General features: G+C 36.4%; 1 protein-coding gene across 13 annotated transcripts in view; it reads left to right on the top strand.

Moving 5' to 3' along the window:
- TACC2 (transforming acidic coiled-coil containing protein 2) overlaps nt 1-27,622 on the top strand; it is a 314,467-nt gene that overhangs the window by 238,380 nt on the left and 48,465 nt on the right. For all 13 annotated transcript variants that reach the window (XM_031955975.1, XM_031955979.1, XM_031955974.1 and 10 more), the window contains 2 exons: nt 3,237-3,373; nt 24,420-25,734. In XM_031955975.1, coding sequence (XP_031811835.1) covers nt 3,237-3,373; nt 24,420-25,734 — 1,452 coding nt within the window. The remainder of the gene's footprint in view (nt 1-3,236; nt 3,374-24,419; nt 25,735-27,622) is intronic.

A 27,622-nucleotide genomic window follows, 5' to 3' on the forward strand; every position in this document is an offset into this window, starting at 1 on the left:
GTCTGTAGGCAGTTCTCTTTTGGTATTGATATATGTTAATAAAAAGATGTCATTTCTCCTTTTATTGCTGGTACAAAGTAGGAATTCACTTGTGCATTAAAAACAAAAAACCTGCCATTTCCTCATTGGTGTTTCCTTCTTCCCATTCCTATTCTGAAGTGTTTTGTTTTATTATTTTTAATGGTGGTAACTAGACAGCAGTTTAGAAAGGGGATGGGAGTAGAAAACTCTTTTGCCCTGCTAAATTGGTTAATAAATTAAGGTATGCTTACTGAATATGAAGGGATTCATTACTTTCCATTGGTACTTAACCATATGGATTCTGCTTTAAAATATTAATTTCTCTGTCTCAATCCTTCCTTTGTTACTGTGTTTAGATAATCATGGATATTTTAGGGAGCACAAAATTTTGACATCTTAAGAACAGAAAACTTAAAAATCAAAATGTGTTCACTACTGGACAGTAGAATCAAAGTTTTCAAATCACCCAAACAATAAATATTGATTGAGTGGACTTGAGGTTAAGGTGTTCTAGATGATGTAAAGGAATAACAGACTATTTGTGTCTTCAGGAAGAATGATAGCCTTACCAGGGAGAAAAGTGATAGAAAATAATACCTCAAGGACTTATGATTTTATTAAGTGTGGGTCAAAACATATGATAAAGAGAGCCTGCCTAAGGACCCAAAGTCATTATCCCAAAACTACTCAGTTCATCAGAAACAGGGTTCTAGACTTGACCCAGTTCTAGACTTCAAATCATTTTACTACCTATTATTCCATATTGTCTGTACAAATATGTGACAAGTACCAAATGAGTGATAAGACAAGAAATGTTTTGGAGTTCATGGGAGAGTCAGATTACTGTAAGCTATAGTGGATTGGTGAAAGATTTGATGGAAGCTACCAGAAGATTTGGAGTCAGTATTTACTCTGTTTCTTGTTACTTATGTGACCTTGATTACTTCATATCTATGAACCTTAATCTCATCTTCTGCAAAGTGAGGGAATTGGACTTGGCAGCCTATAAACTACTTCCAGCTTCAGTTTTAATGATTCTGTGACGTGGTCTTGAGGATAGACTGATCTAACTCTGTTATTACTGTAGACTGGGTTTGGGTAATCTGGTTGAATAGAGAAGATAATAAAATGGGAGACATAAAAGCTGATATTAATATTTGACTCTCTTACTGCGTAATGGTTGAACTGTGATATGTTATTTAGCATAGGGCCAAGTACTGATAACAATTTTATAGATGCTTTTTTGTTGATATAAATGACTTGGGAACTCATTCTCATTTGTTAGGATAGAATTTTCATAGGAATATAGACAGTAAACCAGAATGTTGAGGGGAAAAGTACAATGCTGTAGCTTTGGGAATTCTATTAGGGAGGGATTGTACATAAAGAACTTTTTGAACCTTTTTTTTTTTTTTTTTTTTTAACCAAGTATAGCAATCAAAGCTCTTGAATAAAATAGTCACTCTTTTCATTTCAAAGGGTAGCCATCTTGGACACTTAAAGTGACTTTGGTTTGAATGGACACCTACTTTGACAGTGAAGATCACTGCAAGTACTTTGATCACACCTTTTTGTCTTATATTGTGACTGGCTAAACCCTTATGCTTTGAATTTGTGACCATGTGGGTCTTCTATTATAATATAGAAACCTTTTGGTCTTATATAATGCTTAAACCCTAGAAAAAATGCTCCTTGGAACACACAAAGAGACACACAAGCTCAAATCTACTTCTTTTTTCTGTGGTTGTTTCCATTGCTCTATTCCAAGAAATGTTCCTAAAGTTCATTAAAAAAAAACAGCAACAACAATTTATTGTATTTTCTTTCCTTGCAAAGTAGGGAAATACACATCTCAAGTAGAAATGAGTTTAAAGTGAGTATTCATTTAGGAATAGGGCAACATAAAACCTGAATTGATGATATTTTTCCGTATGAAGCATGCTGCAAAATGAATTTATTAATTTTTATCCTACATGCAGCTTAATTGGAAACTGAGAAACTTATCCATAGGTTTATCACTCAAGCAACAAACATTCATTAAGCTCCAGTTATTTTTCAGATTCTCTGCTAGATACTGAGGTATGAAGGAAAAATAAAATGAAATCATTCCTTTCTTCAAAGAGCTAACATTTATTAGATAACTTCTTAATTGACCTCCCTGCCTCACCTTGTCTTTCCTCATTGCAGTCTGGTTCCCACACAACTGCCAACATGATTTTCTTAAACCACAGTGACCCTGCCTTTGCCCCACCTTCATCTACCTCCCTACCTACTCAATAAATTGTAGTGATTGCTTTTTATTTCTAAAATCAAATATAAACTCCTTTGGCATTTAAAGCCCTTCATAGTGTCATTTTAAAGTTTTTATGGGGTTTTTTTGTGTGTTTTTACATTTACATTTCTCCTCTTCTACCAAAAACTGGACATCTTACTGTTCCTCATATGTGGCCCTCCATGCTTTTCCTCTGTGCGATTTCATTGCCTGTCTCACAATGCCCTACATTCTTACCTCCTCCTATTAGGTTAATTTTCCTCAAGGATCAGAAGAAATGCCACCTTGTACATGAAACTTTTCCTGATCCTCTCAATCTCCTCTTCCACATAAGAGTAGCTAGTACCTTTCTCCCATAAGATCTTATTACATATTTTTTAATATTTTTTATTTTTTTAATATGCTTCTACATATTTATACACACACACACACACACAATGATTGTAAGCTACTAATTGTTCCATTGCATTTTTGACTTTCTATCCTTTACTACAGTGGCACATGGTATTATTGTTTAGTTTTTTGTTGTTGTTGTTTTTTTAGTCATGTCTGACTCTTTATGATCCCATTTAGAGGTGGGGTTTTTTTTTTGTTTTTTTTTTTTTGTTGTTGTTGTTATCTTGCTTTGGGCAATTAACATTTCCTTTTCCAATTCATTTTGCAGATGAGGAAACAGGTAGACAGGCTTAAGTGGTTGCCCAGAACACACAGCTAGGAAGTGTCTGAGGCCAAATTTGAACTCAGGAAAATGAGCTTTTCTGACTCCAGGCCCAGGACTCTACTGAGCCATCTAGTTGTCTCAGTGGCATGTGGTGGATATTTAATAATTGCTTATTAATTGATCAGTGTTGTTGAAAAGCTCCATTGTTTTCCATAGTTGCTGTGAAATTCTCCATCTAAACCAATTATGAAAATCAGTTTGGTTTTTCTCTGTTTTGATCAGGAGTTCCGACTCTGAAGAAGCATTTGAGACTCCGGAATCAACAACTCCTGTCAAAGCCCCTCCAGCCCCACCACCTCCACCTCCAGAAATCATCACAGAACAAGAAATCAGACCACAGCCACCCCCAGAAGATCCAGGTAATGAAAGTGATACATGGTTAGGAGGGAGGACCTTTAGCGAATCAGCCATGTGATTGTTAATTCCAAAAACGAAAGGAAGGATTCCAATATTAGGCTTGGGAACTTGGCTAGAACTGAATGCCAAACCCCAGGAGCCCATTTATATCCTTAGGAGGGAACCAAGTGTAATCTGAGCTCTTTTTGCAATCTGGACCATGAAATCAGCCTTTTTTGTTTGCTTAAGGATACATGTGAGGAGAGTTTGAGCTCATGTATTTTTAATACAATTAAGTGCACAGCAAGTTAAAACATCAAATTATTTGATTCAAAACATCAACTTTACCCATTTGTAAAGGCCTTAAAAAAATTCTAGTGAAATCACCCATGTAGTCTGTAGGAAACAAAGGGATTTGGAGATTAAAAATAAGAAAAGGTAATATAGAACTGAAAAGGGGACAGAAAGAATATTCACGAGAGTTATATTCTAATGTAGTTTTAAAAATCTTTGTTCACTGCTCAATCCCTTATTTTCTGTTATGTTTCTTAAATCCTCTTATTCTTTCTCATTCATGCTATTCTAATGATGTATTAAAATGTGGCCACAAATATGCTAATTTCAGATGTTGATGTCATTGGCCCTAAGCATCCATCCCATAACCTACTGCTGGTCATCTGAAATCCATATCTTTGTATCTGCATTTCTTTTTTGCAAGCAGGAATTTTGATTTATGTCTGGCATACTCAGAAGACTGTTTATTTGGGAAAATTAAAAGAGGAAGGAAATGCCCATAGATATCATACTGGTTTAGAAAAATGTTAAACCCCAGAATAAAACTGTTTTTTCCCTGGATATTGGTTTTACAAAAGGGATATAGTGCCATTTTGGATCTGTAGATCTGAGCAAGTCATTGTTTTAAAAGCAATCGATATCAGGCAGTGCTTTGTTCTTGAGCAAATGTAGTTCCCTGGGCTGATGGGTAAGAAGGAAAAAAAAATCAAGGAAAACCCACTGCTTTTGCTAGTGTCAAAAAATGCCTCAAGGAGTGTTACAAGTTGACAAATGCAATTTTAATACTCTTGCTGGCAGTTTCTCTTTGGTTGTACAATCAATCAATAGCAGTATCTAGATATTTTTAGCAAATATGAGAGCTTGTTCTCAAAAAGAAGGTAATTTCTTTTTATTTATTTGATTGTGAAGTGGGAAGTAAATCTATAGGGATTCTTTTGTTTCCCTGTTGTTTTCTTTTTAACAAATCTAATTTTGTTGCTTTCTATCAATAATAAATCTCATAGGGAAAAAGCTAAATGGAACTTAATTTATATGAATTTTTTAAAAAATTCAACACTTAACTTTTCATGAAAAATCACTTGTGTACCAAGAATTTTGTAGTTCCTAGCTCAAAGAGAGAAATAATATAAAAATATTATTTTGTTGAGTTTATAAGTTTTGCTCATGAAAATGCATAGTATAATTCAGTAAAGGATGAGAAGGAAGATTGTAGTGTATTGAGCATCTATGTTTCAGCTCAACAGAAAAATCTGACTCATAGAAATATATACATGTGTAGGAATGTGACGTTTTTCGTAAAATTATTAAGGCAACATTTTGAAGAGGATTTAGAAAACTGCAGAGCTAGAGGCTTGGTAGAATGTTAGAAATCATCTGCTACAACCCTTTAATTTGCAGATGAGGAAGTATGCAATGAAAGACCTTGGTCTAATATCCCTTAAGATATTGGCAAATTCCAACCCAAACTCAGCTTGTCCAGGTCTCGGAGGTTTAGAGCTCTTTGAACTGGTCTAGTCTCTTTTTATCTTTTTCTTAAGGCAACCAGGTAGCACAGTCCACAGTACACTAGACTTGGGATCAAAAAAGACTTGAGTTTATATTCTGCATGAAGATTTGTTCAAATGTGGAAATTGAAGCCCAAGTAAATGATTTGGTTTGACACAAGGAGTTAGTGACAGAGAGGAAGATAGAAGCCAGATATCTTGACTCCCAGATTAGTTGCTTTTCTACTCTGAATTATGTACATTTTTTTGTATCCTGGATGTTGAAGCCTGTGTTTCCTGTCTCAAAATACCTGCTTGTTTCTTACATTCATAACTGAAATAAGTGATAAAAATCAAGATGTAATTTTTCACATCCAAATTTACAGATCCCTTGAAATCTTCCCATGAACTCCTTGGGGATTTATATGTTGCTAGATTAAGAGTCCTTGCTCTAGAGAAAAGACAAGGGCAGATGCCAAGTTCAGTTAGAAATTGAATAAATAAATTATAATAATACAAATATTTTACATCTGTATGATGTTGTACAGTGTTATAAGTGCTTTTGCAGATGTTACTTCATTTTAAAATGATAATATCCCAGGACATCAGTATTATGCTACTCTACAGATGAAGGAAGAGATGAAGTGACACAATTGTATAAGGCCATGCAATTATTAAATGATAGATTTCCCATCTTAAAGTCACCGCTTCCCCCCTTACCCTTTCAAGCTCACTAATTCCATCAAGCAATTTCACCATGGCCAGAGTGAAGGTCAAGGTATTTTGAAAGTCAGTGACCTTGCCCTTGCCAATTTTGTGTTTAATGAAGCAGAAGAGTTGCAAGGGGAGGAGCAAATGTTGTCACAGGTGAAAAGATAAGTGGGCCCAAGGCAGAGTATGATTTATTCAGATGGTCTCCTTCTGCCACATGATGTCATTCTTGGCACAGGAGACCCCAACTGTGAGCTAGATGAGATAAGCTTTCTTAATCTTGTCGCACTCAGATTATGTCTAATAACTGTCAGGCTATTAACCTCATCTGTGCCAGAACCCTGACAACCACAAGTGCTCTCTAAACTGGAAATGTGAGGGAGGACAAAATCTGTAACTAAGATTAGGGAATAAAGATAATAGAAAATTCCATTCCTAAACAGCCTTGACATTTAGCAATAGATCTGCCTTTTGTTTCTTCCAAGAATGAGTTAATATTATTTTTGTAGTTAAGTTTGGAAGACTTAGGGGTTGGATCAGATCATAGGGTCCCAGGATGAAAGGTTTAGGAATGATATGGCAGTCACAGAAAGCACAATGTTTTTAAACCAGAAACCTATTTGTTCCTCTGGATTTAGAATGCCCAAGGAAAAAGGTTTCTACTTAGCCCTCAATCCCTGCAACTCTACCCAGAACTGTATTAAGAGGGGATATAGCTCAGATCTCCAGCTTTCCCAGCTTTGTATATAATTACATGACAAGATTTCAAGTGGTTAGCATTTTGGAAATGCAAGATCCTCTCCACATAGCCCTTGGTTCGTTAAAGAAGATCCTAAGACAAGGGAATGTCATCTCAGGAGTGGTACCTTGTAAAAGGGAAGAACAGGGAAAGAAGGCCGTGTGACTTTTTTAAGGAAATATTTGGCATCTAATGATTGTGCTTCAAAATCCTGGTCTTTTACTTAGTTCCTGTGAGTTAAATCATGTCATCTTTCTGGGTCATCTGTAAAATGAAATGGGACTAGGTGATCTTCCGGTTCTTAATCATGATTCTGTGTTAACTTGCTGATTGTTGTAGGCTCAAATTACAAGGTGCCAAAAGTGATACTAAGCAAAATACTGACAGGGTGAGAGGGCTTTATTGGATGAATACAACATCCAGTGGAAACAACATCCCCACACAGTCTGTCTCCACTAGGCAGAAGGTTCATTCCCACTGAGCATGGCTGGCCTTGGTTCACTGCTTCCTGCATCCATGGTAGATACTATCAAAAACCAGTACTCCCAGAATTGTGCCGGCCACCACCCTCAGAACTGGAACTTCATAATCTCTCCCAGGACACTGCACATGCACTGTCGAGGGCCGCAGACAGTGGGAGAACTCTGGATGAGGTACGAGACCCTTCAGCCCAGAGGGAACCTACTGACAAGGCCTTCCTGAGAAGTCAGGGCATGGTGACAACCTGTATTGTGATTGAAGCAGAGAGATACCAGGTGGCAAACTACGTACAATAGCAAGGTGTTCATGTGGTCCTACGTGCACAGTGTATACTGGGAGCGCACACACACACACACACACACACATATATACATACACAAATAGTGTGTATGTATGTGTATATATATATATATATATACACAATTATATATCTATATAAATATGCATACAATACAATACTTTGCAAACTTTAAGCATTATATAGAGATTAGTAATTGTTATCTTTAGAAAAGACTGTGGATCATTAATAAATCTGTCACACAGGCTCTAAGCTTGTCCATGGGCTAATCTATATCCTTCCCCACCTTGCAGATCTTATAGACATAGGATCTTATAAGGATAGGATTTTGCCCCCGGGTTCTGAAAGATAAAGACAGATTTAGAGTAAGGGAAAGCCAAATAGAAACACTTTGTTAGCTTAATGAGTCTGCATTCTGATCAAAACCAGAAAGGATGTACATTTATATAACAGGGGGGTCTCATACTCCACCCTTCTACTCATCTGCTTGAGCCTGACCCCAGTACTTCAGGGGATGTTTTCAGTGATGGGGATGGCACTTTCAGTGGACAATCTTTATGAGTTACTGTGGCTCAAAATTCATCATGTGGTAGTTAAACTTTCTGATTATGAATCTCTTGGAACAGGCTTCTTTATGACCCATAATAGATCTTATGGTTCTTATGATGCTCAATAGTGCTGGGTTTTTAACACTAAGTATTCTATAAGCTATCCTCAGTTACAATAGTGAAACCATCTTCCTTGAGGTCTTCTTCGGGGAAGTTTTTCTCTTAAGTCATGTTCATCTTGGTTAGATAATTAGCAGAGAGGGCAATAAACATCTATGCTTTAACAGTTACTTACACTGTAAGGAAAACTGAATGATGCAGAATAGATGCTTTTGAACCAGGATATTGAAGAAAACTTTTGATGTTCCTTGGAAAGCAAGGAGACCAAATCAGTCAATAATTAAAGAAATTAACTCAAACAATTCATTGGAAGTATTTATCCTTCCTGAAGCTTAAATAGTTGGCCACATAATGAGAAGACAAGATTTATTGGAAAAGATCCTGATGTTGGGAAAGATTCAATGCGGAAGAAAGGGCAGAGGATGAGAAGCGATGAACATGAACTTGGACAGACTTTGAGAGATAGTGAAGGATAGAAGGGTCTGGCATACTGTGATCCATAGGGTTGTGAAGAGGCAACTATGACAGTAACATAGTATAGCCTTGCCCATGTTACCAATATTCCAGAGTCAACATTTCAGTAGGAATGGAAAAGGTCTGCAGAATAAAAGCCCCATATTTTAAAATGAAATTTCTGGAATGGATTCCAAAGATCTTAACTCCCTCCATCTGGAAAGAATGAAGTTTCTTCCTTGACTTTATCTACAGCCTTAGTTATTTCCTACATATTGTAAAAACCTACTATACAGCAGTGTGATATAGGTTAATCATTAAAACCATTGGCTTAAAAATCCTTTCTACCAGTTCCCTTTTCATCTATCGGGGTTTTTGAGGTTTATGTTTTCCTGAAACTTTGCCCTCAGCACCTTATGAAAAATGATGGCTCACCAGAACACCAACAACATTCCCAATGGCTTTCAGGTTTCTTTTAGTGTCCCTGTAACCTAATTGATTTAGAAGAGTGTGCTCAGTTGTTCGGCTGACCACAGAGTACAAAGCCCTGGGTTCCTTTTCACTGATAATGCCGGCATATTTCCATACATTTTTCTTCCAAAAAATTGGGATGTTTAATGTGTTAGGAGGAGATGACAAGGCATAGTACACAGCATACCCTCCATCAGTGTCCCTGAAGAAGATGAAAGAGGTTAGGTACCCTGGGCCACTCTTGTTGAAATGGGAGGAGAGAGAGAGAGAGAAAAGAAGAGGAGGTTAATTATGGAGAGTGAATAATTCACATTTTATAAGCTTGTTAATATTTATGTGTACACCACATGATGTCCTTACTTTATTGTGATTTGCTGTTTTGAAACTAACTTTAAATAGCACCCACCAGAAAGCACAGTTCTTGGCCCTTTACCTACTTGGGTAGGCCTTTTGATTATCAATGCTTTTTATCTATTACCATTAAATCTGAGGCTATTTCATTTCTGGAGGCAAGCCAGCAGCAGACACATCCATAACTACTACAGTAGCTTGTTCTTCACAAAGGTTATTCTGACCCCAGAGTGAGAGCAATGGATGAAAGAGGCAGATTTAAGTTTGATATGGGAAAAGCATTTATTCCCTAACAATTAGACCAAAGTGGAATCTGCTTTTGTAGGATAGAGCGGTTCTCCTTTACTGGACATCAAAGGGTGAATCACCACTTGGTGGGAGTATTGTTTAGTGGGGATATTGTTGAGGTTTTGATTCAAGTAGATGGGCACTGAGGTCCCTTCCATGTACACAATTTTGCTTAGATTGTGTTGCTAGTTGGAAGAGTAAATAGAGCTCTGGACTTAGAGTTGTGAAGACTCTCAACTCAAATTCTACTGTCTCAATTTCCTCATCTGCAAAGTGGGGCTATTATTATTAATTTTCCTGGCATTGTGAGGACTAAATGACAATTTATATAAAGTGCTTGGCAAACCTTAATATGCTATATATATAAATGTCATGGATGCTAAAATTGTTATAATTATTCTCCATAGAGCTCCTTTTTCTGTCTTATTATTTGATCCTTTGGTAGATTCATTATCTCACCATGCTCATGAGCTCTCTCTTTATGCATGTCCTCATACATGGGCATATCTCCTATTTTATCTGTGACCTCCCATAAATCCTCTATTAAGGGCCTATGTCTTCTGCTGGAAGCCTTCCTCTAAACCTTTAACCATTTTGAAGATATAATGCAGAACTCAAGTCCATCTGCTATCTTTACTTCACTACATGATTAGTCTACCCTTCTCCAAATGTTCATTTTTCTGGATATCTCTAATTATTATTTCTAAATAAGTCATCACTGATCATGTGCTGCTATTGAGTTGGTATGTAACCCATTAAATGCAGAAGTAACCCCCAAATCACGCATTTCTCTTGTCTTCACCCTATCAAAACTGTTCTTGAAAATGATTTGAACCTTATTTACTTAAGATGTGCTGGCTAATAGCTCAAAGTATTATGGGAGTGGGGAGAAAGACTTGCATTTTAACTAGAATCAAAACTTTATGCTAAAGAGGGAGATTTTGGAATAGGATTTTAGGCATTCCCAAATTGCTCCCCAATCCTGTGGCCTCCCACATGTTCCCCTTTGCCCCTCCCCACACACTGCTGCAGCCCTTATGCTTCATGGGGCTGGGCTCCTCATTTCTACTGACTTATGAGAACAGGTGCGTTTGAGAAGATATACAAGTTTGTAAGATTTATGGCCCTATTCACCTCGTTCTGCTATTAGTTCCCTTCCCAGCTCTAACATTCTGCGGCCTTAGGACTTATTACTCAGCAGATATTCAAAGGGGGAATGGAGAGAAAGCAAAGGAATATTAAGCTGTCTTTGCCCAGCTGGCCTCCATGTACCCAGGAGGCCAGATAACACACGATACCTGTCATGGAGACACTTCCATTGCCCCAAGGGCTGAAATATGATGATTATGATTATCAATAACCCAAAGCTATGCAAATGAGGTTTCTGGGGGATATTAGATATGAATGCAAGATCAGTACCACCAGGGCAACCATCATTTTATGTCAGAAATAGCCGGCAGTTATATAGTGCTTAGTTTTTTAAAGTTTGTAAAATTTATTACACAAGTTGTTTCATTTGGTCTTTATGGCAGACTTGTGAAGTAGGTAGGTATTAATATCATTATGTCCATTTAGCAGAGGAAGAAACTGAGTGTTAAGGAAGTAACTGATTTGCTTAGGATCATACATCTAGTACTTCTTGGGTAGCATTTGAACAGCTACTCCTGATTCCAAGCAGAATTCTATCATACCTAGCTGTCCCAGTGATCTTTGACCTCAGATTATATAATGAAGATACTCTCTTTTTTTCTGCTTTCTCTGGCAAATACTATATGTTTCTCTAGTTGTAGAAACCTTCTTTTTAGAACTATGAACTTCCAAGTATACCACAGTCATTTGTTGCCATTTCATAAACCCTTCTTTATGAGGACCAGTCTCTATCATCTAAGATAAAGATGTTTCTTACAGAAGTTTACTTTACTCTTCTTAGCTTATAATTTTGTGATTCTTTAAAGTGATAAAATAAGATACAAGTTACCAACCCCCTCCCATTCCCATTCCTGGGATCCCATTTCTTAAATACATAGGAATTGAATAACTTAGAGGAGACAATAAAAATAATTACAATTGGCCTTTGTGTAGCACTTCCAAGTTTATGGATCACCTTTCCTATATCATTTCACAGGATCCTGTGAAATAAATAGTAATTTTAATAAATAATAAATAAATAATAAAAATAACAATTTTTGAGGCAGCTAGGTTGTGTAATGGTTAGAATGCTAGACTTGGAGTCACAGAGAACTGAGTTCAAATTCAACTTCAGATATTTCCTAACTGTGTAATGCTGAACAAGTTACTTAACCCTTGGTTTCTTCATCTGTAAAATATCTCCCTATTATTGTGAAGATAAATAAGATAATATTTGTAAAAGCCTTGAGAACCTTAAAGCTTTATATAAATGCTATTGTTATTATTTCTAATAAGAGTAACAATGAATCACAAATCTACAGAATTGTTTGTTTGTTTGTTTTTTATTCTAAAATGATGCTCGTCTTCCTTGCCCCATGGTAAAAATATCAAGATTTTTTAAAATATTTTAAATATTTTTTTAATCTTTAAAGATATTTTTAAGATGTAAAAAAATATCCTTGGCATCAATATCAATGGTAAGAACATGATTTAGACCAAATAAACTGGTGAGCTAGAGTATGACAAGAATAAATTCTGGATCATTCAAACAAAAAATAACACTGCGTAATGTTTTATTTATACCTAATTGATCTAAATAATTTTTAGATTTTTCTAATATATATTCACATTTAAATAATTGCAGTAGGAGATTATTCATACAGATAGAAAATAAGGCTTTTTCCTTTTGAATATTAGATCATTTTAGAAATAGAATATTATTAAATATCCTTATATAGCTTTAACTTATTCTGGGAGATGTTAATTTTATTTATTTATGAATTTTTTATTATAAGCTTTATTAAATATTAACTAATTCACTTTGCAAATGTTTGCATTCCATTGGACTCGTGTCAAAGCATAATGTGCCATAACTTTGAGTCACATCTTAATTTTCATCAGGATTCTTTCTCTATTGTCCTTTACTTTCCCCATATAGAGAGCCATTGTTAAATTGTTCTCTCTTCTAGTTCTGTTTTTTTTTTCACTTTGCAAAAGGTATTAAAGTATCTTTTTATCTCTCCTATTTATTAGTCTTAGTTTCATTATTGTCTGTATTCTATTCCATCAAGGTACCACAACATATGCAACCATTCCCTCATTGATGGACGGTAGATCACTTACAGTTTTATGTTTGTGTGTATGTATCCATCCTTTCAGTTGTTTCAGGCATGCTTGACTCTTTGTGACCCCATTTTAGTTTTTGTAGAAATATTGAATAAATTTCTTTGCCCAATACTCTATTGCATCACCTAGCCACCCTATTTATTTATTTAGCAATTACAAATGCTGCTCTGAATATATTTGAACAGACATCCCTTTTCTCTCTTTTTGCTAACATTTTTAAGTTATGTTCCCAATAACCAGATTATTGGGGGTACCTACAGTGTCATAGAATTTGAGAGCTAGAGAATTTAGCCTTCTCACTTAAGAGAGAGAGAAACTGTATTGTGGAGAAATTAAGTGGCTTACTCAGGGTCAGTGGCAGAGCCGGTACCAGGATCTGGAGCTTCGTTTCAGGACTATTACTCTTTCAAATACATCATCCTTGAATGAGCATTAAATTTTGAGTGAATGAAATATTGTGGCCAAGTAGAAGTCAATTGTCAATAGAAGTGATTTATGTGACATGTATTTTTGGTGACTCTGACCAAATGCACAATCCTGTTCCTACAAATGGTCTCATTGTGGGAAAGGTGAGCAACTCAGCTGGCAAGGAGAACTTTAATTAACAACAATCAAAGGAGAGTGAGGGATATTGTAATTGGAGAAAAGAAAAAAAAATCAATCAGATTACATGAGTTATTCTTTCTTAGTATTGAGTTAAGTAGAATAGAAATTGGAGTTTAACTTTCTTTTCCCAAGGTTCCTGCAAGTTTTCCAAATGTTTGAAATTAACCACACTTTTCTTCAAATCGTAAGATCATTCAAGTCATTTCTACATGTTTCCCACCTCCAGACAAAGAGGTGATTAGAGTGTAAATTCGTTTATATTTCTTTCTTTGCTTGTTTTTTAAAGACATGGCTAACATGGGAATTTGTTTTGCTTAACTCTACATATTTGTAACAGATTTTTGTTGTTGTTGTTATTTGTTTTTTTAGGTTTTGTTTTTCAGTGGGAGGAGGGGAAAGGAGGAGGAAGACAATTCAGTACTGAAAAATGATCAAATTTAAAACATTTTTGTCTTCTCACAGCCGAAAATCACTGACTAATCTTTGAGAATGTGAGCTACAAATCCTGACTCATTCATCAAGTTTAGTTAATAGCCCATACCTAGAGCAGAAGGTATTTATGACAAAAGACACAGCCTGGAATGTCAGCTTCTTGAAAACAGAGATCAAAACTGCACATTCGTTCATTCAGTTCCTCAGAAAATATTTGTTAAATATCTATGAGGCATTTTGTTGATACAAAGAAATGAAATGATTATATGTGGGTGTTTATTGAGAGTATAGATGAGGAATTGAGGATCAAACTGACATTCTTCCTTAGAATTAGTTAAAATGACACAATTAAAATTCCCATGGATACAATTTCTAGTTGAGAAGACTTGTTATAATCTTGTCTCAAATAACTTTCACTAGCTGTGTGACCCTGAGCAATTCACTTAACTTTCTTAACTTCAAGTTCCTCATCTGTAAAATGGAAATATTAGTAATACCCATGTCCTTGGGTCCACTGTCATGAGAATCAAATGGATCAACATACATAAAGTGCTTTGCAATCCTTAAAGTCCTAGTTGCTAGTTTTTCTTAAATGTTTCATCTAAACAAAATATAAATAGGTCATTATTGTACCAAAATGAAATGTTTAGAGTGATATCCTCTAAGCATTGCTAGGCATACATTTACAACGTGTTTTGTAATATATGATGATTTAATTAGTGGATGTCAGGTCCAGACAAGAAAATCATGGCAAGCTGCTGAGCAGCAGTTTGTTCTTGGGGATAAAAATGAACAGATGGCTAAGTGTAATATCTGCTGAGCACTGTGTGATTCAGAGGTGTGCTATTGCTTCATAATAGGGACACCAGAGGGATCCTAGATACTTCCTTCATATCTCTTTATCTATCTGGCTTTATGGACTAAAATCCTCAATCATATTTCATTTTCCTACTTTATTTAATAATCATTTATTAAGCACCTTGATAGACATTAGGAGAAAACTAAACAATAAATATCTATTAAGGACCTACTATGTGCTAGACACTATGCTAAATGATGGGAATATAAATAAGAAAAGAAAGATGGTCCCTGTTCTCGAGGAGTTTATAATCTAATGGGATAAGAAAACACAAAACACAGCTGGAATGGGGAGAGGGAACAGGACACCAGAAGTATCTGGCTCGGGGTATCTTGTTCTGTGGAGTTGAGACTAAGCAAAGATGCAGAGACAAAATGATTCAGATTCTGCTCTCTAAAAGGAAGGCTTTGAGTGGAGCCTTCCTGTCAAAGGGGAAAGAAATCTAAGGAAGTTGGTAAGGTTCTGAGTGTATCCAAGGTTGGGTTAAACGACATGATGAGGGCATTTCTGGTGGTCAGCTAGCCCTGGAAAGGGCACCTTGTTCTTGAGGCTTCCTGGAGCTCTTAGAAAAAGCACACAAACACAGATGAGGTGCAAAATGAGGTACTATCCTCGGGATCTGCCCCCAGACACCCTCCTTCCCCATCCACTCCCTCAAATTCATTCAGCTCTGGAACTCCACCCCGAGGCTCAGCTGTCTGATTGGTGAGCACACATTCACAGATCTACTAAATCTAGCCATCCCCAGACCGTGGTCCACATCCCCACCTAATCACAGGCAACTTGTTCTATCAATGCACGTGGTTTATCTTCCCTCGCTCCTATGCTCAAACTCCCATACTGATGAAATCAGGATGACCATGGTCTCTGGACCAGTCAATCGCCTTCCCTGAGGCTCCAATCCAGTCCCTTTGACTTCCCAGCCAGACATCCCTCCCCTGACCACGCCCTCCCGATTTGTTGTCTCTGCATGTGACAGTGCAAGCTCCCTAGGGCTAAAGGCTGTCTCCCTTTATATTTGTTCCCAGTGCTTGGCACATAGTAGGCCCTTGGTAAGTGCTTATTTATTCTTTCACACTCGAGCTCTACGCATGAGGGCTTTCTTTGTATGGGAAATAGCAACCTGAAACTTCTGCAGGCAAAGAAGGCTCTTCTGGTGTCCGAAGCAATGCAAACAAAGGAAAAGGGGTTTGAGACTGTGGTACATCTTTGAGTTGCAGAGAACATCCATTCTCATTAGAAAACAGTGTGCAGATAGCTCCTTGATAGGTAGGTTTCCTCTCTGTCCTATCACTGTCCTATGGCCTGCCTTTTTTTTTTTTTAAACTTTGTTAATGTTCTTTTCACTAATATGCTCCCCCTCCTGCTGCTTGCCTGTCTAGAAAGCAAATGTTGGAGGCAAATGTTATGTGAAAGGACAAGAAGGAAGGAAGGCAGCAAGGAGGGAAAGGAAAGAGGGAAAAAAACAGAAAAGAAGGAAAGAAGAAAAAGGGAGAGGGAAATAAAAAGAGAAAGAGCAAAGATTGCAAATTGTAAGCCAGTAAGTTGACCCCAATTCTTGTAGAACTATATAATATATTATTAAAGGGTGGTGAGTGAATATCTAGAAAAAAAGAAGCCTCCATCAGAGATAACCAGCATGATTTCAACAAGAACAAACCTTACTAGCCTAATCTGCTTTTCTTTTCTGACAAAGTTACTAAAGTGGCAGGTCAGGGAGTACTGTTGATACAGTTTTATTTCAATTTTAGCATAGCATTTAAAAGCCTCTCTTGCTAGTCATATACAAAGATGAAGAGATGTGGATTATATGTTGATACTTTAAGTGGATTCACAATTGTCTAAACAATCAGATTCAAAGAGTAATAATTGGTATGTGGTTCAGTGTCACTTAAAAGGGAGGTCAATAATGGAGTGCCCCAGGACTGAGCTTGGCCCTGAGATATTGATCATTTTTCAATGACTTGATCAAGGCATAGGGGACATGTTTATCAGGCTTACTGATGAGGGACAGCTGGAACGGATATCTAACAAGGGAGATGTCAGTGATGACCTAAATTTTTGACAAATTAGAACATTGTGTTGAGCAAAATAAGATGAAATTTAGTAGGGATAAATCAAAAAGTCTTATGCTTAAATTAAAAAAAAAAAAAACACAATCCAAGTCAGGTTCACAAGTAAAACATAGGAAACATAACTAGATAATGGTTTGTCTAAGGATATTTTGAGGAATTATAGTGAATTGCAAGCTCATTAGGAGCCAGTGGGTTCTAGAGTCTGCTAACACAATATTTGACTGCATTAAGAGAAATATAGCATCCAATATGGAGAAGGTGATAGAATTGCAATCCTTTGCCTTGGTCTAATCTCCCCTGGAGATTTTTACATAGATTCCTATGTATAAACTCTATCCAGTTTAGTGCACCACATTTTAGTAACAACATTGCAAAAGGCATCTACACGGCCCAGTGAAAAAGATACTTTTTTAAAAAATAAAATACTGTATAAAATATTATAAAATACTATAAAAGTGATATATACATAAAAGACCTGATTTCAAATGTAGCCTCAGACATTTACTAGCTCTGTGTGCTTTGGCCATCATTTACTCATCACCTGTCTCAGTTCCTCAACAGCATATAATAATGGCACCTACTTCACAAGGTTGTTATGAGGATCAAGTGAGATGATATTTGCAAAAGTGTCTAGCACATAGTAGAACCTTAATAAATGCTTTATCCCTTCTGTGAAAATGAAGAATATCCATAAGAAACTAACCAGGATGATAAAGAGCCTTAAGAATTTGTCACATGACCTCTTGAAATCATGGATATTTAACTTGGAGTAGAGAAAATATAAAGGGTACAATATGGTGATTTTCAAGAATTTCATAGGTTGTCATATGGAAAAGTGAACTGAAGCAAATTTTCAAAATACCTTATTAAATATGAACCAGATTTTTCCAGCTGTTTATTGTAGAAGTGATAAATACTTTATTTGCAAGCATCTTATTGCCATCCTGGAGTAATTATAGGCTATAGGAAATCAGCATCCCTTGAGAGGGCAAGACTTGGAGCAATGGATAAGACTTTAATTGAAACAAATTCTAACTTGTTATAAGGATCAACTTAAAGTAGATATTTAAGAGTTGGAATGGGCTACCTCTGGAGGAAATTAATTCCCTCACACAGGGGGAAACAAAGACTAGATGACTATTTGTTGGGGATGTTATGAGGACTCTTCCAGGAATAGGTTGCATTGTATGACTTCTAAAGATTGCTTTCAAATCTGAGATTCTGTTTCTCTGTCAAATCTTTTCTTAAAAATCTTGTTCTGATCCTGCCTCCTCCATTGTTCTCTTCTAAGGTAGTTTTTATTTTTTCTCATTTATTTAGTTTTATTTCCTTCCATTAAAAAAATGATAATATTTTGGGTTTTTTTTTTAAATCACCACCATTTTGTAATAAATTCCTTTCACTAAACCCTACTTTGTAGAGGAAAAAACCCAGTTAAACAGAACTAATAGAACCCTCAAATACATGCAACATTCTGCATGTGGTCTCCCACTTCTCCACTGGGAGAAGAGATATGGGTTTCATTCTTTGCCCTCTGAAACCCACAGTATTCATTGGAATTAATCTGAGTACTCTTGCCTTTTAGTATTTCCTTTACATTATTGTAATCACTGTATATTTTATCTTCTTGGTTCTACTTTCTCTGAATTGCTTTGCATAAATTTTCCTATGTTTTTACATTTTTTAAAGTCATTCTTTGATTCATGCACTGCCTCTGTATTTCCAGGTATTTTTTCCCCCATTCTCTCAGAGCAATGAGTATTTTGTTATTCATGGGGCTTTGTTTCCTTTTGTTGTTGACCTTACTGGGATATATTCCAAGTAATGGAATGTCTGAGTCAAAAAGTATGAAAAATTTAGTGAATTTTTTCATGTAATTATAAATTATTTTCCCAAGTGACTAGATTAATTCACAGCTCCACCTACACTGTTAGTTTGCCTGACTTCTCACAACCCTCCTAATATTGATTAATTCAATTTTTAAGTTTCCCTTTTAAATTCCTGTTTCACTTTTTATCAGTAGCACACAGTTTAGAATGTACTATTTCCCTAATCAGTTCAAATGCATAATTTGTCCCTGCTCCTAATTAAATTATAAAATCTAAGAGTACAAGAACTGGATCATAATACTTTGTATTTCTCTTCAGTGAATGTAGGAGATATTTAATATTTTATTGCTGGCCATTTGATTGATTCAGTGATTTGGAGTTGTATTTAGAATTGAGAGAGGAAGAAATTTCTAAAGTTTGAATTCATTAATACTTCTTTCCATATCTCTAAAGAAACAAAAGTTACAAGGGAATCAAAGTGAATTTAAAAATATCTTCAAGATACTTTAATAAACATGAACTAGATTTTTCCACCTGTCTATCATAGAAATGATAAATAGGCATGGTAAAGCCAACTTGTAATAATGTAAACGGGAATTTACTTTGTTCAAAATTAGCTAGGAACAGGAAGGTATCACAGTGGATAAGAGTTTCAAGTGTGGAATCAGTAAGACTCATATTTATGAGTTCAAATCTAGCCTCAGACAATTATTAGCTGTATGACTGGGGGTTAGCAGACCACTTCACCCTGTTTATGTTAGTTTCCTCATCTATAAAATGAGCTAGAGAAGGAAATGCAAACCACTTTGTCAAGAAAATTCCAAATGGGGTCTCAAAGAGTTGGACACAACTGAAATGGCTGAATAACAAAAATAAAAATCAGTTCAACAACAAACACTTATTACATGCTTACTATATAAGACAACCATTCTAAGCAGTAGGGATGCTGAGAAAAAAATGTCATAGTCCCTATTCTCAAGGAGTTTCCATTCTTCTAGAAGGAAGTAAGGGATGTGACCTGCATAAAGATAAATAGAGTACAAATTATGGTGTGATAGGATCAAAACAGAGTTCCAAATAAAATTATCTAGTACCATGTGAAGAGATGAGAATGCACTTTGAGCTGAATCTGTTAATCCATAAACATTTATTAAGTGCTTATCAGGCACAATTCTTTTTTTTTTCTTTTTTAAAAATTTATTTATTTATTTAATATATTTCCCCAGTTACATTCAAAACTCCCCCTTATTCCCCCCACAATTAAGAAACCACAGGTGAAATTATGTAAAACATTTCCATATAAGTCAAATTGTGAAAGAACATATAGAGTTCTCACCCTAATGAACATGAAAACCCCTCAAGAAAAATTAAGTTAAAAAGAAAGAGAGAAATAGAGAATTCTTCAATATGTATTCAGACACAATTAGTTCCTTCTCTGGGTAAGGATGGGATTTTTCATTATAAGTTCTTCACTACTACTGAGAATAACAAAGTCATTTAAAGTTCATCATTCCAGAACATTGCTATTACTTCGTATGTAGTATATATTCACTTTATTCGTAGAAGACTTTCCAGGTTTTTTTTTTTCCTGGGAGCATCCTGTTCATCATTTCCCAGAGAACAGTAATAACCCACCACAGAAACATTATGCATTTTATTGAGCCATTCCCCAATTGATGGGCATCCCCTCAATTTCTAATTTTTTTTTTGTCTGAGAACAGAATTGCTATGAATATTTTTTGTACATATAGGTCATTTTCCTCTTTTTTCTGAATCTCTTTTGTTATTCATACCTAGTAGTGATATTATTAGATCAAAGGATGTGCATGAATTTGTGGCCCTTTGGGCACAAATCGTATTTTTTGATCATTTATCAATTGAGGCATGGTTCTTTTTTCTTTTTTAAAAAATAAATTTGACTAAGTTCCCTCTATGTTTGAACAATGAGGCCTTATCAGAAAAACATGCTTTGAAATTTTTTTTTTTAACAATTATGTTGCTAATTGCATTTCCACCCATTTATTCTTTCTCTCTTTCATCTTGTTCCTCCTCAAAAGTGTTTAGATACTGACCACTCCCTCTCCCATATGTCTTCTCTTTTATCACCTTCTCCCTCTTTCCATATCCCATTCTGGTCCTATTTTCCTGCAGGGTAAGGTAGATTTCTACACCCTCTTTTACATATATGTCATTTCCTATCAGGCTCAATTCTAAAGGCTGAAATGCAAGCAAAAGCAAAAAACAAAGCAAAACATGAAGCTCACATTCTAATGATGTCAGAAAGAGTTAGAATTAGTAAAGGGTTTTTGAAGGAGGTGTTATATGAGCTGAATCTTGAAAGAAGAGGAGGCATCTGAAAGGCTAAAGTGAAATTAATAACTTTCTCTCTTAGCATTCCTATAATGTAGAAGTTTTTTTTAATGCTACATAAGGCAAATATCTATATAATATTAAATAGATCCTTAGCTCTCAAAAGTCTATATATAATATGCATCTGATCAGAAGAGCAACATTGAATAAAAAAATCTGGGGATAAAAGATTTCAGTGATTAGAATTTATACATCTCCTAACATAAAGGTGACATTTACACTGCTCCTAACAAAAAGGAACAGCCTGTAGATTGATGTATACAATACTAAATCATTTGCTTGATGGGGGGGGGGGGAATTAGAGCTTTTTAGAGCTCAACTATAGAGGAACTCTATTCCAGCATAGTCTTTTTTTCTTATTCTGACTTATTTTAGTGTTTATGCTTTTACTGGGCATCATGCTGTGCAGGACATTCAATAACACTTCATTTACTTAGTGGTCATTTTTATTGCTGAATCCTTAATGACCCAGAACAACTTTAACAAACTCAGAATGACTTGTTCAGTTTATTGACAGAAATAGCTGAAATTGGGCAAAGATATAAAGAGGACACTGTGAGTGTTGGAATCACTGATCACAAAGAAAAAACTTGCACTGGCCAACAATGGCTATAGGTGGTAAAAATATGATACAAGGGACAGGACAAGGAGAAACTAAACAAGAGAAAATATTGGACAAGAGAGAAGAGTGTGACATAAAAGAGAATTGAAGGGAAAGGCTGCTTACTCAATAGGCATAAAAGATAACTCTCATCTGGGGGAAGAAGTAAGGAAAAGATAAGAGACAGAGATAACTTTAAGCTTCCTGGATTATTGGATCCTGATGGTACCAGGTACCATAAAATAAAAAGTGAGCAGCAGACCCACTGAACAGGCTAAGAAATAACTTTAAAATGAGGAGCTGTGATAATAGAGACAAAAGAAATAACTTGCTCAGCCAGAAGAGCCATTCAGTATTAAGACAAATTGACTCATGTGTTTTTCAGTAGCCCCTGAGGGCATTGCTGTTACAGACAAATACAAGTATCACTATTCATAATAATTATTGGGAGACATCTAGAAAAATACATTATGTTTACTATATTCTTTACTAAGACAAAGAAATGTATGATTTTAATACTATTTTCTTTTTTAGATTTTAGTGATTAACAGGGAGAAAATAAAGCATTCAGACTTCACTTCCAATCAACCATTTCATAAAACTCAGGCATCACTTTGCATTTCCTAGAGTTATTTCTCCAAGTTATTTCAGTTACTCAGGTGTACAGTAGGTCTATGTTATCTCCATGATCTAGGTTATTTGTTTCTTTGTGTAGGAGTTATGTGAACAGCCTGTAGATTGATGTTTACAATACTAAATCACTAGCTTGATGGGGGGGGGGGGTCCTGTTTTTTATTACTGAACTGTCTGAATTGACCATTTTTTCTCATGTTATGTTGATACAGCCAAAGGTACGCTCCACATTGGATTGTTGAATTTCCTGTGAGCATCTTCTCCTTTCTTCTGTTTTAAGTTGTGACTATATATCTGCATATTTACCTTTGGGAGGTGGTGTGGTATTCTTGACCAGCACCAATACTGAGAAATTTGTAAGAGGTTTAAAAAGATCCTTCTTTCCTCAGGTTGCATGGCCAAGAGCTGGCAAAGTTTGTAACCTGTGCATGACAATGTAGGGTTGGATGCATCAAAGTACATCCTAACCCACTTTAAGCTAACCTTGTCCAATTCAAATCAGCTGGACCCAAATGTGGAAAGTTGGAATTGGCTACAAGGAACATTTTATTTGGATTTTCTGGGCTGGGATCCTAATGGAAGGATTATTATTATTATTTTTTTTTACTGTTGATCAGCTATCATGTTACATTTGGAATATGCTAAGCTTCATTGCTAGCCTCCCACCTTGTCCTACTGGATATTGGATTAATAATTGTTCTTCCATGAGCTTTTCCATCTGCTTAGAACAGATCTTTTAAATTGTGGGAGTTTTCACTGATATTAAATGCAATTTGTGGTCATTTTCTTTCCCAAGAGAAGTTAGGCCATATGGTTAGAGGACTGTTATAGCATCAGTATGTATATGTATAAAAGAAGACAGCTTTCATAGTATTTCATGATAGAATAAAATCATGTTAATTCATAGTCTATTATTTCTATAGTCTGTTCCTTTGCTTCCCTTTTTTTCCCCAAGCCTCCCTTGTTGCCCTCCTACTAAATCATTCTTTGATGGGCCTGAAGTAGGACAATTTTCTGAGACAATATGAAGAAATCTTGATTTCCTCTTTTTTACTATGCAATTTCACTTTTACCCTAAATGGGTATACATTGGCAAAGAACAGTGATCCCATATTTTTTTTTTTTTTTGGTGTTGATTTCAAACTTTGATCTTTTCTAAATGAAGGAAATTGGAGATTTCTCTAAGGTTAATACTTGGCTTTTTAGTTAGCTTTTTAGTATGGGGATATTAGAAAATAGAACCAATTTCTATATTATAGGAAGGTTACAGAAGATTATTTTTATAAATAATATTTTAGGAGACAAGATCTTCTCTCCTAGTGCTTTTAACTATGGAAGAATGAATCAAATAATAAGATTCTCCCATTAAAAATTAAGGTCATTATAATATTTCAGTAGTTCAGGGGAAACATTGCCAAAATAGGGGTCATCCTGCCCCAATTTTAAAAAAAATAATCTACATTATATGCTACTGAGGCTAATTGGAGATACATTGTTCCCCCCAATTTCAGAGAGATGCGCATGGCTAGAGATAGAAGATTCTAGAACAGGGCTTCTTAAACTTTTTCCACTTGTGACTCCTTTTTGGCTAAGAAATTTTTGCATGACCCTGGATATATAGTTATATAAAATGGATATAGAGATCCAACATTCACAGATAATAAATCATAATTTCTTGACCCCAATATTTTAGTTATATGACCCCAAATGAATTTATGACCCACAGTTTAAGAAGTTTTGCTCTAGAGGACTCCTTGGGCTATAGATTACTATTTAGAACTTACTTGATCTGATTTTTAATGTGGAAATTCCAAGCTCTTCTGTCTTATGACTATGTATCCAGCTTTGGGATATCCGAGCTAGGAAAATATACTTTTTCAGGTCCCTGGACAGATATCCAGTAGTTTCTTATGAGCAATTCATTATTTCCTTTTTTTTAGAATTTGCTTGAAATCTATTAACTTGGAAAAGTGGAATCTGAAAACTGTGGAACCCAATCTACTAGGCATCCAGTGGGCCCCTGAAAAAGAGTTGCACCCCCTTTTTAGCTTATGCTATTGCTTTGAAATGTCCTTATTAGCTCTGAAAACTTAGAATTCTAGCTGAGGGAAAGAAAGGAAAAGTCGAAGTCGAATATCTCCTTAAGTGTGATCTGTTTGTCTGTTCCTCCAGGGCTGTGTTCTGAGACAGTTCCCATCACAGATGTGCCGCAGAGTGAGTCAGTGGAAGGAAGCCCTTTCCGTCCTCCATCACATTCCTTCTCCACAGTCTTTGATGAAGACAAACCAATAGCCAGCAGCGGGACGTACAACTTGGACTTCGATAACATTGAGGTGGCAGATACTTTGCAGACCTTGGAACCAAGCTCCTCAGATGCCAAGAATCGGGACTCCAAAGTGAATGTCCGGAGAAAATCGACAGATTCTGTCCCTGTTTCTAAATCTACCTTATCCCGCTCTCTCAGTTTGCAAGCTAGTGACTTTGATGGTGCTGCTGGTGCTTCTCTAGAGAATAATGAGGCAGGGGCAGTAGCAGCTGATGCGTACAGCACGGGTACGACGAGTGCTTCCAGTACCCTTAAGAGAACTAAAAAACCCAGACCCCCTTCCTTAAAAAAGAAGCAGACCACCAAAAAACCTACAGAAACATCACTGGTAAAGGAAACTCAGCAAGACCCAGTGGAGGAGAGTTCTGTTATTAGCGAGGAAAACCCAGCATCTGAAACAAAAACTGAATTAAGTAAGACGGAAGGTTCAGGCCCAGAAGTGCCTGAAGAAAGCCCACTGGAGACTACTGTTGGATACAAAGCTACCTATCCCCTGGACCCTGATAGTGCCGAGGGAGATATTCCACCTAACATAGGCAGCAGCAAAGTACAGAACTCACCCCCAATTGGAAAGAAGAATCTGCCTCTGGACACAGCCCCAGAAGCAGTGGAGGTGACTCCATCTGACACTGGAGGGCAGGAGAACTCCCCAGCCAAAGCCTCTGTAAGGCTGGAGTTTGACTATTCTGAAGATAAAGGAAGTTGGGACGACCAACTAGAAAATCCCCCTCCTCCCAAAAAGATAGGTAAAAAGCCAGTGGCCAAGATGCCGCTAAGGAGGCCAAAGACTAAAAAGACAGTGGAAAAACTTGATAATGCTCCTGCCTCACCCACTAAGTCCCCTGTTGACCCTAATGAGATCCCCATCTCCAAAGGCTCCTATACCTTTGATATAGATAAATGGGATGATCCCAACTTTAACCCCTTTTCTTCCACTACAAAAATACAAGAGTCTCCCAAACTGCCCCAACAGACATACAATTTTGATGCCGACATCTGTGATGACTCCATTGACCCTTTTAAGACATCTTCTAAGATTTCTGGCTCACCTTCTAAGTCCCCAGCTTCTTTTGAGATCCCAGCCAGTGCTGTTGAGACTAATGGTGTGGAAGGAGACAACTTAAACAAGCCTGCAAAGAAAAAAAAGACACCGCTAAAGACGTAAGTTCAAGGGTAGAGTTGGATCAGGATTCCAGAGGGCATAGCAGATATTAGAGTGATTCTCTTCTTAATGCTTGGATACATTTATGACAGCTTCGGGTCTGACCATCATTCATTATAGAAATGACATTAGACAGATAGAATATATTGTCCTGTTCTTTGCAGCGGTTGTCGTGGCATTTCCCCAATCATGTAAAGGATGCACATCTAAGAATTACCATCAAGAAATTCCTTAGAGATTGAATCTCTGAGCTCCTATCTTAATGAATTAATATTTTTAAGATTTGTTTATTTTTGGCCAGAATCCTACCACTAATCTGTGTGATAGGTATGATGTCTTCATGTAGGACAAACATGGAATCCTTTAGAAAAGAAACACTTCCTCTACATAGTAGGTTCTAGGAGAAAAACTTTCTCATCATCTCCTATTCTCTCTCTTGGATATTCCATGTATAAATTTGTTTCCTGCAATGGCTTAGTGATCAGGTTGCCTGGACATATTCATTATCTATAAAATGCTAGTAATGTTTTGTTTTGTTTTGTTTTGTTTTGTTTTGCAATGATTCTTTCCTGAGAAGTTGTGGAACTATCTCTGTTACAGACCCAGCTGTTAAATCTATTTATTCTTTTTGGTCTTAGAAGAAAAAAAGGTCAGCACCTCAATATCTCCTTACCCTAAAATGCTTTGCAATCAAAAGTCCCAAGTCCAGTTGTACAAGGGAACAAATAAATCTTTGAAGGAGGAAACAGTCTTGACCAAACTCTCAGTCCACTAAAAAGAATTACTCGAGATTATGGACTTATAAATTTAGATTTATGTTGAATATGGCAATGAAATAAAACTATAATTTGTGGAGAAGGGGCAATCCTGCATTGGTAGGGACATTACATATTATGCAGCAAAAGGATTGGGAGTCAAAGAAAATTTGGTTCAGATATTATGTCAGCTAGTAGTAGTAGTAGTATAGCAGCAGCAGCTGAAGAAGAAGAGTAGTAGTAGTATCACCACTATTACTACTACTGCTACTGCTGCTACTGCTACTACTACTGCTATTCCCCACTACTACAACTACTTAGCAAGCTAGGATTTTTTTAAAGTGCTTAAAGTTTGCAAAGCATTTTATAAGTATTATCTAATTTTAGCTTCACAAGAATCCTTGAGAGTATTATTATCTCCAGTTTACAGGTGAGGAAACCAAGGCAGAGATAGATTAAGTGATTTGCCCTCTTACAACTAGTAAGTGACTGGGTCCAAATTTGAACTCAGGTCTTCTGGACTCCATCTCAAGCCCTCTATTTACTGTGCCACTGATTCCCTAGCAGTATAACCTCAGGCACGTCACCTCTCTGGTTTCTATTTCCTCATCTCTAAAATGAGAGGGTTGCACTCAATGGCCTCTAAAGTTCTTTCTCTATAGCTATGATTTTGTGAGTTTCTTTATCCTTGAAATCACAGGTCGTCCCAATTACTCTCCCTAAAAGGAATTCACAGGGAGCTCCTGTGATATGTATTCCAGATTCAGAGACTAGTGGCACCTTAGTAAAGGTATTGAATATATGCCTAGGACTGTTATGGCTTAGAAACCTTGCACTTGTCCTCCAGTGGGGTTCCGGGCCTGGAACCTTTGAAGATTTCACAATTCCTTTGTGTGTCCAGTCATCCCACTGGGCAGCCACAGAACAAAGGACAGCTGCCGGCCTCTATCTGCCCACTTTGCCCATTCAGCTTGAGTTCTGAACCACACCCAGCATTTAACATAGGCAAGGGATTCAGAATGTTTCAGGAGGACTGTGTCAGACAGCCGTGAGATCACCTTCAACATTAGAGCAGGATCAGACAAGCTGGGAAATAGATTAATAATGTTTCCTGGCTCTGTTTCCCCAAACA

Source organism: Sarcophilus harrisii, chromosome 2 (assembly GCF_902635505.1).
Source record: "Sarcophilus harrisii chromosome 2, mSarHar1.11, whole genome shotgun sequence".
Classification (NCBI taxonomy): domain Eukaryota; kingdom Metazoa; phylum Chordata; class Mammalia; order Dasyuromorphia; family Dasyuridae; genus Sarcophilus; species Sarcophilus harrisii.